This window comes from Motacilla alba, chromosome 4, assembly GCF_015832195.1.
Source record: "Motacilla alba alba isolate MOTALB_02 chromosome 4, Motacilla_alba_V1.0_pri, whole genome shotgun sequence".
In the NCBI taxonomy this organism is placed as follows: Eukaryota; Metazoa; Chordata; class Aves; order Passeriformes; family Motacillidae; genus Motacilla; species Motacilla alba.
In genome coordinates this window covers 38,555,488-38,570,463 of record NC_052019.1, presented here as the reverse complement: position 1 = coordinate 38,570,463, position 14,976 = coordinate 38,555,488, and the positions used below count along the sequence as shown (strand labels likewise).

Here is a 14,976-nt window from a genome sequence, read left to right as displayed (position 1 = left end):
TAAATATATGAGTGTTATATGTATGTTTTGTGTACATGTAGATTTGTCTATAAATAAATACTTTTGGAAATGCTAATTAGTTTATTTTTGTAATTACCAAATTATTTAGGCTGACAAAATATAACTTCCTATTTACTGCACTGTATTCAGATATAAGAGACAGGTAAAGCAGATTTAAAATCTGTTGATCAGTAGGTTTCCTGGAGCACTTGTGCTCTACTCACTGCTCTTCTTACTATCAGCTTACAAGGCCATGCCCAGGGGCCTGGTTATGCTTACAAACTGGGAATGCCCTTGGGGTTGGAGCCTTCCTCTGAGACTGAGGCAAGTGCCAAAACTTTTTACATATTACAAAGAAATTTGGCCTTTGAAGATAATCCTCCCTGAACTATAGAAAATAGGAGGAAGGATTAGATACAAAGGAAGACATCAATTTATTCCTCCTACTCAGTTCTGCATATGCTCCTATGCTGTGTGAGAATTTAAACATTGTTTTTTAATCCCTTATTAAAAACAAATTAGTATGTGTGAGCTCAAATATTTGATAGTATATAAACCACCCTGATTTACACAAGATATGCATGTGTTTTTATAAGTACACATTGTCTTAAGTTTTTTAAGAGTGGGGGTGAATAAATATGAAAACAAAAGTAAATCCATTCAGATCTAGGTGTGAGACTACTTCTATGTAGTGGAATAATTCACTGCTTGAGGAGATGAAAATAAATAAATTTCCCAGCCTACTTGTATCTTTTAGTGATGTATTTTGGTCAATTAAATTAGAAGAGAAGCCAATGACAGTTTCTACAAAGAACAAAAGGGAGGCTTTTTGGATCAGAAAGTTCTCCCAGAAAATAATAATGTAACCAGCATCAGCAGATTTATTTACTTCGCGTATTGAGAGCAAGGAAAAGTGATGAAGAAAACAAGAAATATTTAACCGGTGATGAGTGTAGCCAGTACTGCTAAAGAAGGTGAATCTTTTGAATGTTAGGTCAGCTACCAATACTTGCAGCTCTGTTGGGAGCACTGAGAGGGCTGCACATGTTGTTGTACTTTGTTCTAAAGCAGTGTGATATCAGAAACAATTTTTTTTTTTTTATGTAGTCCAATCAATGCTGTTAAAAAGGGAAGAAGTCAGAGAGATCAGAGAGAGAGCCCTTTTGTGATCCTAAATTCAGTGATCTTGGTCAGAGAAGACATGGTATCAAGGAGTCTCTACGTCCAAGTCTTGCAAAGCAGTGCAAATTAGTGTTGTGATAATCTCAGAGCTAATGGAACATGCTATGACAGGCACCTCCAAAAGTTTTCTAGCTGTAAGAATGAAGAGTTGAAGGCTACAAAAAGCACTCTGAAGGTGCCTTTGCATGGTTGCCTACTTGTAAGCCTGCCTACTTGTGAACTGGGCAGGGCAGCTTCTGAACCCAGTTGGCTTTGAAAGATGGTGAGAACTGGAAGGACTGAACTTTGGTTCTCACTGTGAAGAAACACATCTAATAATTCAGGGCTGATATTCAGGGCTCTGGAAGGTAAGAAGTATAGATAAGTAGAGACAGATATTCAAGTATTTAGGTGTAGTAGTTTTACATTCAGGTCTGTGTTTTGGATGCTGGATCACTTTCTGAGCTGGTACATCACTAAAGCTCAGTGATGGGCCATTCTCCTAGAAGAGAGTCTGTCCCTTATCACCTTATTTGAAGCAGACATCCACAAATTAGGAAAAATTCATAATATCACCAAAGATCATTAAAAACAATCTTCCTGAAAATTGATTCAGTATTAATTGGTGATAGAAGGAGGCACTACACTGGCTCACCCTTTAAAATCAGAAAAAACATGTGTTAAGTTATTGAGGACAAAATTCTCTTTGTAGAAGGATGAACTGCATGTGTACTTTTCAAAATTTTAAACCTCAAAATTTTCCAGCAAGTCTTTGTGTCCTTAAAAAAAATAAAAATAAAGCAAGCAAAAAAACCCCCAAATCCCAAATGAACAACCTGACATGGAAATTGCTCTTTAGCATTTACCTTTTGTTTTCAGAACCCGTCCTTTGCAGGCTGTTTCAACATAATCTAAACAGCTGTGCCTATGAAGACAAGTTAAAAAGAACACGGCTTCAGAAGTCCTGTAGTATTTGCAGTCTAGAAGAAACTGATTTATTAATATATGGCAAATGGTTCTTCACACGAGCATTTGCTTTGAACAGACTGGAGTGTGCTCTTTAAGTACTGCCAGTATCAGAAAATAAGTCTTGCTTTATCCTCTCCTTTCTGTAACGCAGCAAAGACGCCTTATAAATGAGGAGCAAGGCGACCCTGCAGATGACGGTTTATAGTTTTCCCCGTCAATCAAATGCATTTGTGCTGCCCTGCAATAGCACTGAATCATTCATGGAGCACTCTGTTACTTTACGCTCGTGGCAGCGGGTTAACCCGCTGGGACCGCATAAACTGGTGAGGCGGTGCGGAAAACGCGCACCTGGATTCCCGCAGCGTTTTTACCGCAGCTGGTTGATGGCAACCGCTTGAGCGGCTTTGGCCCGCGCCGTGCGGCCGCGGCGCCCGCCCTCCGCGGGAGCGCTCGGGGCGCGGATCGGGGCGGAGCGGCCGGTCCCGCCCCGCCCCCCGGCTCCCTCCCGCTCCCTGCTTCCCTCCCTCCCTCCCTCCCTCCTTCGCTGGGTGCCGCCGGCGCTGGCGGAGCAGCAGGCGGGCGGGATGGCGGCGCGGGTGCGGGTGCTGCTGCTGGCGCTGTGCGCGGTGCTCGCTGCCTGCCGGGCCGCGGCAGAGCCGGCGGCGGGGGCCGCCAGCCGGCGGCGGCGGCTGAGCGCCGAGGAGGGCATCTCCTTCGAGTACCACCGCTACGCCGAGCTGCGGGAGGCGCTGGTGGCCGTGTGGCTGCAGTGCCCCGCCATCAGCAGGATCTACACGGTGGGGCGCAGCGCCGAGGGCCGGGAGCTCCTGGTCATCGAGATCTCGGACCGCCCCGGCGAGCATGAGCCCGGTAAGGGGGGCGCGGCCGGCGCTGCCCGCACCTGTGCGCAGGTAACGGCGGCGGGCGCGGGCGCTGTCCCCGGAGCGCTCGCTGCGGCACCGGCACCGGCTGACAGCCGCCGAACGCAGCCGGCGCGGAGCGGCTTTGTGCCGCTGCGTTTGGCGCCCGTTGCGGCAAGAAGCGCCTGGATTCCCCGCAAAATGTGCGGAGCGGGCGCCCGGCGCGGGTTCGCTGGCAGGGCAGGCGCTGGCCGCCCTTCCCCGCACGAACCGCAGCGCCCGGGGAGCGGCGTGTGGCGGCCAGGATGTCCCCGGGGATGTGGCACCCACCGCGGCACGCTGCGGGCGCCTCGGCGTATCTGGTTGCGTTTGGGACATCGTTATCAAAGGGAATGTGATTGATGCCGTGCGCTTGTATTCCACCTACGATTGTGTCAATTTCATTGTTTTCGTTTTTACGATCGATAGTGTCGCTAATGTCCGTCTGTGAAGGGGCTTATCCGTGAGGGCTGCTCGGTGCCTTTGGCCCAGCCATCAGCCTTCTGCAGTCATGTCCTCGCATTTCCCTCTCTGGGTTACAGCACAGACTTCCAGACCTGTGACTTTTAGGTGGAGGTGTGGCTTCTGTGGATCTCCGGGGATTCGGCCAATACAATTAGTGCTTAATATTCTGCTTTATGGCCTGAATATAACCTTGCTTTGTGTCCTCAAGAGACTGAATGTTGGGGCTACAGATAGCACTTAGAGGTTGTAGGATATTGTACATAAGGGGGTTGTAAGAGGAAGGCAAGGTAGGAGAGCATTGTCTTGGAATGGAAAATGTAGGGACTGCAGTGAAATTTGAAAAATTTCTTTGTGGTGTGTTGTCATCTTGATAAGAGGGGTGAGGATCCCGAAGCTGAGAATGAATCCATTGCTGCTGTGTAATTTGTACACTCGAGTGCTAACAGTAATTCTGGGATTTTGCATTGCTGCCAGGGAACAGCAGCTATAGCTCATTTATGTTGTGTCAGGCCAGCTGAAAGGGACAAAAAGAGTGGCACACTGTGCAGTCTGAGATGGGGCTATGCCTCTTCCTGGAGACACACTTCTCTTGGTGTCAGTGATGTGAGAAAGGGCTTGTCATTGAGCCCAAACTAAAGGGAATCCAGCAGTATATGAATAACAAACTGCAAAAAAGAAAAATTCCTATGGATTGCATACAAGCTATAGACAGTGTCAAACATTTCCTGGAACATGCTCGGCACCTTACTAAGGGAGCCCTACAGACAAAAATGCCACATGTTGCAATGTCCAAATCACGTGTCAGGGAATGTGATGAGGCCTGGCAATCTTTAGTGGTGGATGCTGAAAATGCTGGGTTTTGAAGGGGATTAACCAGGGTTTGAACCACAGCAAATTCATTGTTTTATTTCAATTCTCACTTTCATTCTGTGAGGTTCTGAATATTTCTCAAAAAGTGGAGCACTACTCCTCTCTGCAGTGGTGCATGGGAGAAACTGAGGATCTTCCTGGGAAGGGCACCAAGACAGACCTCATGCATAGTTACCCTTGCACTCCTTAGAAAGAATTGTAAAAGCATTGATACCACCCCTGCTTCTTTATTTATTACAGAGCCTAAGCACCTATATATTGTGCCAATGGTTGCATTAGAGGTGTTTTCTTCTTAAAATGTGCCCTTTCTTCTACTGTGTAGTAAAAGGCAGCACTGTTTATTTTTCTATGGGAGCTTTTTTAAGCTGTGCAGTAAAAGAAGTGGAGCCTTGTAGCAGCCTTGGCAGGAAATGTGAGATTGATTCTGCTCATACCTGAAGGGGGGGACCCTGCTCACTCAGAGCATCCATGCTTGATTTCCAGGGCAACAACCAGAGTAAACCAGAGTTTGTGTGGTAAAGCTTGCAGGATCAGAATCTGATTTATCATCATTGGCTATTATTAAAAAATGATGGAATCAAAGACACACGTATACATACATATAGTTACTTTTCATTTTTCCCAGACAGCCAAAAAGTTGTAAGTTCTGAACATAATCTCTTCCTGCAGGAAATCCTGAGTGTCACAGGACTTATTTTTTAAATATAGGGAACAAAAAAATAATGAAAATATATGAACAAAATATATGCTGTGGTTCATAGCTTTGTAGTCTATAGAGAGCTCATGCTTCTAGAAGGCTGATGAGTACGCATCAGGGATGATACCTGAATCATCTAGTGAACAGCTGTGAAACAAAAAAAATGTTTGTGTTCACTTAGCAAGCAAGTTGATGACAAAATAGCAGAGTGTCAGCAGAGCATCAGTAAAGACGCTTTGTACTGAGTAAAGAGGCTTTGTACTGAGTAAATCAAATACTGCATATACATGCAACCATTGCATAATCACATGTATTGCATGGCTGTGTAGCCTTGTGTGAATGAATGTGATCATATGCAAGCATATAAATCAACTTCAATTTTTGAGTATCCGATATTTTTGAAAATTAATTTGTAATATATGTGCAATGTTTGAAAAAAAATACTTGAGAGAGATAGGAAAACTTCAGAAATGCGCTTTAGACCTCCAAGGCAACTGAAAAAAATCCTCAGTGAATGAAGAAACTGGAACAAATCATAATGGCCTCATTTTTTCCTGGGGTAAATATTCATTAGGATGATTTTTTTAAAGTCGTGATACTGCATTGGGAGTCAGAACGACTTCATGTGAGCCAGTCTAGTTTCTTGCACAGTCATACCACTTGTCTTTGCAAATCTTGGAAACCCGAATTAGTCACTTGCGCACCGTGAGCTGAGCTTTCACTGAGCTCTTCCCGGGGACACGATAAATGCCAGAAGCGTGAGACTGCCTGAAGTTTCTGATGCTACATTAAACACTGAGAGAATGTCTGCCTTTCTGCCAGCTTGAACACCACACTACCTGTGCTTCAACTGCGCTTTGTGCCAATCAGTGTTTGGACTGATATTTGTAATTTTGTGCATTTTGTGGTGGGTTTTTTTTGTTTTTTTTCTGTTTTTTTTAAATGTTTGTTTGGGTGTTTATTGCGGCAACGATTTCTTTAGAGTGATACTGCATTTGTATGGGAGTTTAGAGCCTGCAATCGCTGTTGGAAAAGAAGCTCTTGAAGAAGGAAAAGCACAACCCGGAGATGAAGGTATTTGAACTTTGTCAACTTTTATACCAAGGCAGAAAACATCACTTTGAGTTGCTGAGGACAAGGCATGAAGGCAGAGAAGACTTGAATGGGACTGTGTCAGTGGTTACGTGTAGAAGGTGTTGCATGAATGTAGACTGGAAGCAATCAAAATATTTTGAGGTAGCTTTGATTGCATGAGAAAATACAGTTTCATCCCTGTGCTCACCAGAAATTGGCAAAGTTGACAGAAGCCTGTGGACAGCAAGGTCAGATAAAATGAGGAGAAAGAAATTGTGGGAAGTTGATGGTGGACCAGGGGAAAACAGGACATTCGATGGTAAAGCACAGATTTATTTTTGTTTTTTCTGGGACAAAACTTTGCCTTAGTTCACGTGCAGGAGAACACCGACTACTCCTGAGAGAGGAAGTAGGCTCTTGCTGTGGATGTCTGATGTTCTGTTGAACAGAATGTTAATGATTTAATTGTTCATCCTTTTCCCCACGAGCATCTTTAAAAATACTTGAATGGAAGGAAACTACTACTAATTTGTAGTAGAGTGAGACAACTGATTTTCTAGAAAATGACATAGTTTGCAGTTTGAAACAGGGCATCATGAAGTGGTGAGGCAGGAGCTCAGTTCACACCGTGTGTGAATTGAGCAGTGCAGCTGTGACTTGGAACATTCACAGGTCCCTGTGGGTGTGACTTCAGTCAATTTTATGAGGTGCAACTCAGCTACAATAATTCTTGGACCCATCGCTTTATCAAAGACTCCACTTGGCAGGGTGAGGAAATGAGCTGGGTTGGTCACTGCTGGCACTGAGCCTAAATAAGCTTCTAGGCTTCCCAAATTGCAGCTCCTGTACTAGCCCCTCCAAAGCCCCCAGATGTGAGGCTCTCAGTTTTCTCACACCCCAGCCATGCAGTGCTAGAAACATTTCCTCCTGCAAAAAAATAATTAGAGAGCGACTAAGAGAGAAGTGAAAATCATGCGTCTGTATTGATGAATGCAGAAATCCAAGATCTGTCTGCTAGTACAAACAAGTTTTTATTCTGTCAGTGAAATGCTCCTGTATTCAGCTGTGGCACCAGCCATGTGAACTGGTGCTTTCAGTGGTAGCAAGTTGCAATAAGTAAAGCTGATGAATTTACAGGGAGAAAAATTGTTTTTCATAATGTCTTCATCACTGTTGCACAAAACCCACTTAAAATATTTCTTGATTTATTGTAATCTGAATGACTCTGCAGCCATTTAAGAGAACCATGGGCAAGTGCTGCTCTTTTTCAAAAGAGGGGAGGAAGAAGAATGAGCAAATGTGTAGAAGGCTGCTGAGGTTTCAGGCCAGCATGGGCAGGAATCAGCTGTGCCACTGTAGGTGGCAGCCAGAGTGGGGAGACCACTGGGTGTCAGCCGTGGGTGTTATGGGCTGCCCTGCTTCGGAGGACTGGGTGCAGGGTATCCCTGGTGATGTCAGAAAGCACACAGCTCGTCTCTTGGTTATGGAGATGTCATCAGACACAGCTGTTCTAACCTCATTATCTACAGTTAATTGCACTTGATTTTCTAAATATTTCTTTTCCCTGAACCCCAAATCTACGCATAAAAGTCTTAGAGCTCTTTGATTGGACCTGTTGATCTCTCCCATGCTTGAAAAGCATTAATACAAATTGCACATGGCAAGAGCTTGTTATTAAATCTAGATATTAGAGAGCAAGCCCAATTTGTGCGCTCGAGGTTTAAGCAAACACGAGTTTTTATCAAGGGCCACTCATGCAGTGCTCCCTTTTTGAAGGGAGATGTTGGGGGGTACAGGGCTGGTTGCTGGTAAATGTCTGTGCACTTTGTTCATACTCACCCAGCTGCACTGCATAAAGGTAGGGGCTGTAAATAGGTCGGTATCAGCAGAGCACTTTGTATCAAATACAGGAGATGCTGTGCTGACCGTGTTGTGCTTTCACCCTTTCTGTCAGCTGTTTAGCTGCTCTCCTGGCTTAGGTTTGCAGTCCTCTTTAAAGGTGAGCTGCTGCCTGGGCACCTGCAGCACCAGGTGAGCGGGAGTGGGGCAGCTGCTGGTGTCTCTATAGGGATGGATAAAAATGGCAGAGTAAAACATGGTTGAACTTACTCCTCATGTAGCCTTCTGCATTTGGAATTTTTCTTTCCTGTGTGCCTCAGGGAACAGATTTTCTTTCAGAGCTTGTGAGGATGTTCTGGCTTTCTCATCAAAAACTGTCAGGGTTTTGCTACTGACTCGCCTGCTGGGAGTGCAGATCTGGGGCGGGCTGTACCTCCTGCATGCTACAGAAGGCTGAGAAGCTGTAATTACCTTTCCAGCAAAATCCCTTATGGGTTTTTGTGCCGGTTAGGGCATCCCTCTGAAGGTACCCAGCCAAGATTTGGCCTGGGGTAGTTTCTGGCAGGACGATTTTAATGCTGCCTGCGTTCAGAGTGGGATGTTCAGTGTCCTTCACAGACTGTGTAGGTTGTGCAGGTCTCGGGAGGGCTGTAGAGCAGCATGAAGATGGCTGCGTGTGCGTGCTGAGTGAATTTTTTAGACTTTTAGGTTCTTCTTCCTTAATTTTATCTTTCTTAAATAATATTTCCTTAATAGTGCTGATTTCATCCTATCTCAGTACTCTTGTTCAGCTAAAAATAGAGGCGTAGAATGGCAGGCGAAAAATGTCTCACAGAAACATTGGTGCAAATCAAGGAGAGGCAGACACATTACAGATCTCATTCGCAGCTAGTTGTTAATGCCATTCACGTTCCCATTGAAGTCAATGGAAATTCCCAGCAAGTGTGGCTAGGCAGCTGAGCTTGGCAGTCTGCAGTGTTCCCGACAGATACAATTCTCACTCCAAATCGCTTCACTGACAGGTATTTAAAGACTCCCCTTTTTTGTTAGAACATTTAAGAAAGGGTTACTAGAGGCTGTGTGCCACCTGCGGAAGCACAGTGCATCCCAGCTTCTGCATCTCAGCAGTTTATCTTTTATTTACTGGAATAACACAAATGGTAAACAAGCTGGGGTAAAAAGGTCTGTAATCATTAAGAATAAGCATGACTCTACAGAAGGCAGTTGTTTTACTTTTCAGACTTGAAGTGAGTCTGAGTATGCAGACTATTCAGGGTTTGTTGATCTGACCCCGACTGCTTTTGACAATCCCACTCCTTTTGAAAGAGTTGATTACTTTAATTTCTTTCAAAGAGAAGAGTTGTCATCACCTCCTACACCTTCAGATTGCCTTATCAGTTCCCAAAGAAAACAGAAGGGGGGCCTGGTTTTTTTGTTGTCTTGGCTTAAAGTGATGTTTTATTAGGATGGCAATAATGCAGACTCCAGAGAATTCGTGAGAAGTCTATAAAGCACGGGTATTTCCCAAGATTTTGTGACATGCATTGTCAAAGCCAGTAAGTTGGAGTTTTAAATCAGTAAGTGATTTATCAAAAGTGACCTCGTTATTAAAATATTTTAGTTTTTTTTTTTTTTCAGGAAAAACCTGTTTATTATTCTGTAATTTAGCAAGCAATATCTCAAGCCTTTAAATTTCATGGAGGGTGAAAAACACAAGAGAGATGTTCTGATTTCAGAATAAACACAAATTTTTGGTTGTAACAGTGGAGTTACTGCTAGGCTCAGCTGATAATTTAGTACTAAAACTTGTTTGGAATTAGTTCTATGTTCATTACATCTAATTTCTGTTTTCAAAGATGGCATGTGATTTAGAAGCCTACATACGGGACATGCATATTCATGCTGTAATCTCCCTTTTCCTGGTCGGCAGGAGCACCTCTTGGCTAGGCTGGAGTGCCCTCTGAAAGCATCTGTTTTCTCTACTGACTGTAAGAGGAGCTAACATTGGGTAGGCTTCTGACTTAAAAATGCGTGCAAGAGCTTATGGTTAAGATCTGGTGAATCCCAGCCTTCATGTATCATAATCTGATGTACCTTGTTGTGCTTTGTGTGCTATTTTTGCAAAACATACAGTGTATGAACCCTGTTTGAGCTTCTTTCAGCAGATTAATTTATTTTGTTAAGTCATCATATCTATTTTAATTCATGTTCCTCCTAAAAAAAAACCCCAAAACATCATGTCACATCATTTTTTGGTCTACATTTTCTTTTTAAGCAGAAGTCTCATGCATGTATTTCCATAGAGCCTTGCTGTTTTGTTTTCTTGGTTTTTTTTTCCCCTCCAGTTGAATTGGGAATTAAACTGTGAAGAAGACTAGTAACTCAATTCTCTTAAAATTTTGTGGAACCAAAAAAAGTGAAAACCACAGTATGTACTTTAAGGCTTTTGGGTAAGGTAATTGAAATGATTGCTGGGGTTACAAGGAGCAGAGTAAAGGGTGTAAACTTCATTTTGGAGTGAGGTGGACATCAAAAGCCAGTGTTGAATGAATTCAGTGGGAATGGGATGTTATATATGATTATTTTCTAGTGTGCTGGGGCTAAATGAAGACATCAGGGGTCTATGTAGTAAAAAGGTTGGAAAAAAAAATTCTTTTCAGGAAAAAGGTGGCAGACTAGGCAGGTTTGATCTGCTGTGGGACAGGAAGTGGAGCTCTTTTGTCTGCCATACATCAGCTTGTATCATCTCAGGATAAGGGTGAAAGCTGGTGGTGTTCTGGGAGTGGGCTAGGAGCTCTGCAGAGCAACAATGCTGAAACTGAGCTAGTCCCAGCTGCACGTGCTGGGGTTTTGGGTTTTGGAACAGAAGTTCTGCCATACTGTGAAGAAATGACTGTACGTGCTGAGGTGCAGTAGCTGCCCCTGGCAATGAAGTTGTTGCCTCTCCTGCTGCTTTCAGGGACACTGCTGGGGAAAAGGAGACTGGACTAAAAGTGAGGTGTGGGTCCATGGTGCCCTTTCTTTTGAAATGGAGGTTTCCTGCAGGGTGCCAGCGCTGTGCTAGCTGAATTGGCATTGCTCACATCTTCCTGTTGCAGCAGCAGGGCTGTGAGGTTTGGGTCAATATGAGGCCATATGTTAGAGATGTGTCTATGTTCCTGCAATGGCCACGTAAGAGAGAATCTTGCATCATAAACCTGTGGCTGGCAGTTCAAAGGCAATAAACATTTGTTTTTAATTAATTTCCAAAGAGAGGCGTTTGTAACTGCATAAGCTAGTAGCTGCTTCCTGGTAGTTGTTCATACTGAATTATGAGCAGAACCTCACATCCTTGTTTGCTTGCAAATGAAGTCCCATGGAGACAGGTGTTCTTTGCATGGAGCTGCACATGGCCTTGGAGTGTGAGCTGCCTGATTTATGATCAAAGATACTGTTCGGGCTGCAGAGCCTGCCCGAAGCAAGAACAACCTGATATAAGTTTTTGATAGCCAAAGTGAATTTCTTTTTTTGTCTTTTATTTTAAAGCAAGCAAGCAAGCAGTGCTGGGTAGCCGGGGAGTCACCACTCCACTAATGGCACACACCACTACAAATTCACCAGAGCATATATACTGTTTTTAAGCCTACAAAGCATTTTCCAGGGTGTTTGTGTTAGTCCGAATCAGCAAATATCAGTAACATGGGATCAGCAATTTCATAATCTTTGCAGGTGGTCATTGGCTTCTTGTCCTTCTTGTGGTCATCTGGAGGGAGGCCTTTCACCAGTGTCTGCTACATCTTCTACAAATGCATCAAGCTTTTTATTATACATAAGCATGTAGTTGCTTTGTTGCAATATCCCTTAGCTTTACCTCAACTTCCTCTGTTTTATTCTAAGCATCAGTTGTTTTTGCCACCTCATCTCTTTTACTCTACTATACTTCTTCTATTTTTTTGTTCCACGCTTTATTTGGCAATTTGGTCAGAAAGTTTCAGAACTGTTCTTTGTAGTTATCCCAGGGAACGTATCCACTTTGGACACAGCAGATATAAGCATTTGCTGATTCCATTGCCAAATGACATGAATCACAAAAACATTTTTCGCACAAGCTGAATGCCGTTTTGAGTACTTACGCTTAGGTATGGACTTGCCTTAAAGCCAAATGAAAAGAGTTGTTGGATCAGGGGAGACATCAGGCTGGCCAAAGTTTATTGAACTGTTCTCTCGGCATCCTTGCTAGCCTAATGATCTGGTAGATGTCTAGAAAGTGTGGTCCAGGCATTTGTCATATTAGTTCTCCAAACAAAAGAGAAATCTTTGCTATGAGAAACACAACTAAGAGTTCAAAGATACAAAGAAAGTGGAAGGACAGTGAGACATTTCAAAGGTTAAAACTTTCTGCATAGTTGTGTTTCCTGTACCATCACATTAGAGATATCTGGAAAATATATGTGTAATTTACCACATGCTCGTCTCCTGACATTTCTGGCTGTAAAACATTCATTTGAATTTTATTTTTGGGTCCCTCAAACTCAGCATCACTGTCCTTCAGTTGTTATGAGTCATTGTTGTCCTTCAGTGTTATGAGTGGTACATTCCTTGCACATTGATCATTCAAAATGAACCTTTTTTTTCCTGTGCTAAACTAAATATTTTGCGGTTTTGGCAGCATTTTGGCTTATTGCACAAAAGCACAGTTCTAGAACTATAAGCAAAATTGAGGTGAGTCTAGGACATAGACACTTCTTACACACCTGAAAAATGGTACTTCAAAGGAAGCCTTGTGACTATGGTAAGCTGACTCTCCATGTCAGATCTGCACCTGGCAAGACTAGACAGTGCTTAAATTTTTCCTCCCACCCAGCTGCTGAGCATCCACAAATCAAACTGAAGTCAGTGGGAGCTATTCATCTGAATTTAAGCAGCAGACTTATAAATGCTGATAATAATGAATCCTAAATGTCTAAGCCAACTTGATTGTGTATACTAAAAAAAAAAGAAAGCTAAATGTGACTCTGATTTTGTAATAGCCTGCACTTAAGGAATGAGTGGTCCAAGTTTATGCTGCTCTTGATGAAATGTCTTCCTTCTCATTGGTGACATTAGTACATAGAAGGATGGAGAGGAAAAAAAGTTGTGGGTTGGGAGCTGGGCTTTTGCATGCTTAAATTTTAAACATTGGCATTGTAAGAAGTTGTTTCACAGAGAGGAAGATCTATTTTGTCGTAAAGGATGGCTGGCTGCTTTCCTGGCTCTGGTGGGAATTTTTTGTGGTTTTGGGTATGAGCACCCTCTCCCTGTGACTCAGGTTCTCCTCTCCATGCCGAGATTCTCAGCTTCCATGCTAGGTTTATGTGTGGCTGTGCCATGTACCAGGTGTAGAGGTACTTGAGAGGTAGCACGTGGCTCAGCATTTGATCTGCCTTTAATAGGCAGTTCCTACCTGCTTCCTGTCAGATTTTTCCTAGTAGCAAGTAGCCCCAATATTTGTGTTGACTTAGCTGTGCAAATGGACATATGGTGAGGAGTCTCTCCAAGAGTTTGTCTCCCTATTTGCCTGCTGCAGATACACAGTTTTTTGTTTTCTTTAAAAATCTGCCTTCATAGCAGATAAATATAAAGAAGGAACCAAATCCTTTTCTTCTGGTGCTGATAGGGAGAGTCACAACAGAGACGTCAATCTTTGCAAGGTTTCCACGTGTTGCAGATATGGGAATAAATCCATAGTCAAAATAAATATTGCTAACCTTCAGTGGCAATCTTTCAGTACAAATCTTTAGTGGAAAGGCCTATAAATAAACAGAAACAGAGGAACATCTGTTCCTGGTACTCCATGAAGCAGCTGATAAAAATAAAATCTGTATTATAACAGTAGCCAATACAAGATGAAAAAGTACCTGACAATGGAACACCTCCTGAATAGAGAAGTTTAGGAGCCAAGAAGCTCATCTGACTTGAAAATTGAAGAATTGTCTGAAATAGATGTTGCCATGGAGACAGATAGGATTAGCGGCCTGAGACTGATTTCATTGGTCTGCTGCTAGCGCAAGTTGCTTGTTTGAGTAGCATTAATATGTTGTCTCATGCTGCTTTATATGCTGAGACCATCTGGCATTAGTGGTATTTAAAGGTGCAGTCCTGTTACGGAAGAAGTTGGCCAACGTAGTTTGATTTATGTTTGTAAGACAAGCTAAAAGAGTTACAGGGTCTTTGAAAAGCTGTCTTGTGCACAAAAATATTCTGAAAAAATATTGTACAGAGATGAAGTGGGGCATTGGGAAGCAGCACGAAGAATTTCAGAAGTTTGCTTTATACTCAGTCAGCACATATTTGAAATATTCTCTGCACAAATACACACTTCTGCATGTTTCTTCAGGTGTGAATGTGAAGGCAGCCACATTTTTTTCAAAAATAAGCCTTTTCACTGCAAAGCTGCTTGGGAACTACAGCTCCACCTCCTTGAACCAACACAAGATCATATTGTGTATTAAGGAAAAGTATGTTGTAATGTTGCAGTGTTAAATGAAGAAATTAAGGTCTAACCAAACAAGAGTCCCTTTACTTCGGAGTCCATGATTTCAAGAAAAACATATTTTCTTTTAGTTTGACTGTATACCTTAAAAATGTAATTTTTAGCAAAGGATTTGATAAGAAAGGCAGTTTGTAGAGAGTAAGATAAACCTTCTCTTTGATCTATTTATATCAATGAGTCTTCATCTGCTTTCCTTAATACCACTCTGGAGTGGGAGTTATCTTCCAAAGGAGCTTATATGACAGTGCTGACATGCCTCAGATGCTTATAAATTTTCACTACTTTGTTCTTTGATAATCATTATCATGGTACTTAATTAATCTCAGGACTTTTTCCTCAGACAGAGATGAATGGTTAGAGTGACCAAATAAGAGCCAGAAAATACTCCTGTCTGAGTTCAAGTTCCAGTGTGGAGGTTTTTCTAGAGGGTGGGCATGCTAAGGAAAGTGGCTAGAAGGAAAACTATAGCTGGAGGCTTTGTTCTTCTGGAT

General features: G+C 42.8%; 1 protein-coding gene across 1 annotated transcript in view; it reads left to right on the top strand.

Moving 5' to 3' along the window:
* Positions 1–2,653: 2,653 nt before the first annotated feature.
* CPE (carboxypeptidase E) overlaps positions 2,654–14,976 on the top strand; it is a 56,990-nt gene continuing 44,667 nt past the window's right edge. Inside the window, exon 1 of the mRNA XM_038135253.1 lies at positions 2,654–3,000. Coding sequence (XP_037991181.1) covers positions 2,715–3,000 — 286 coding nt within the window. The 5' untranslated portion in view covers positions 2,654–2,714. The remainder of the gene's footprint in view (positions 3,001–14,976) is intronic.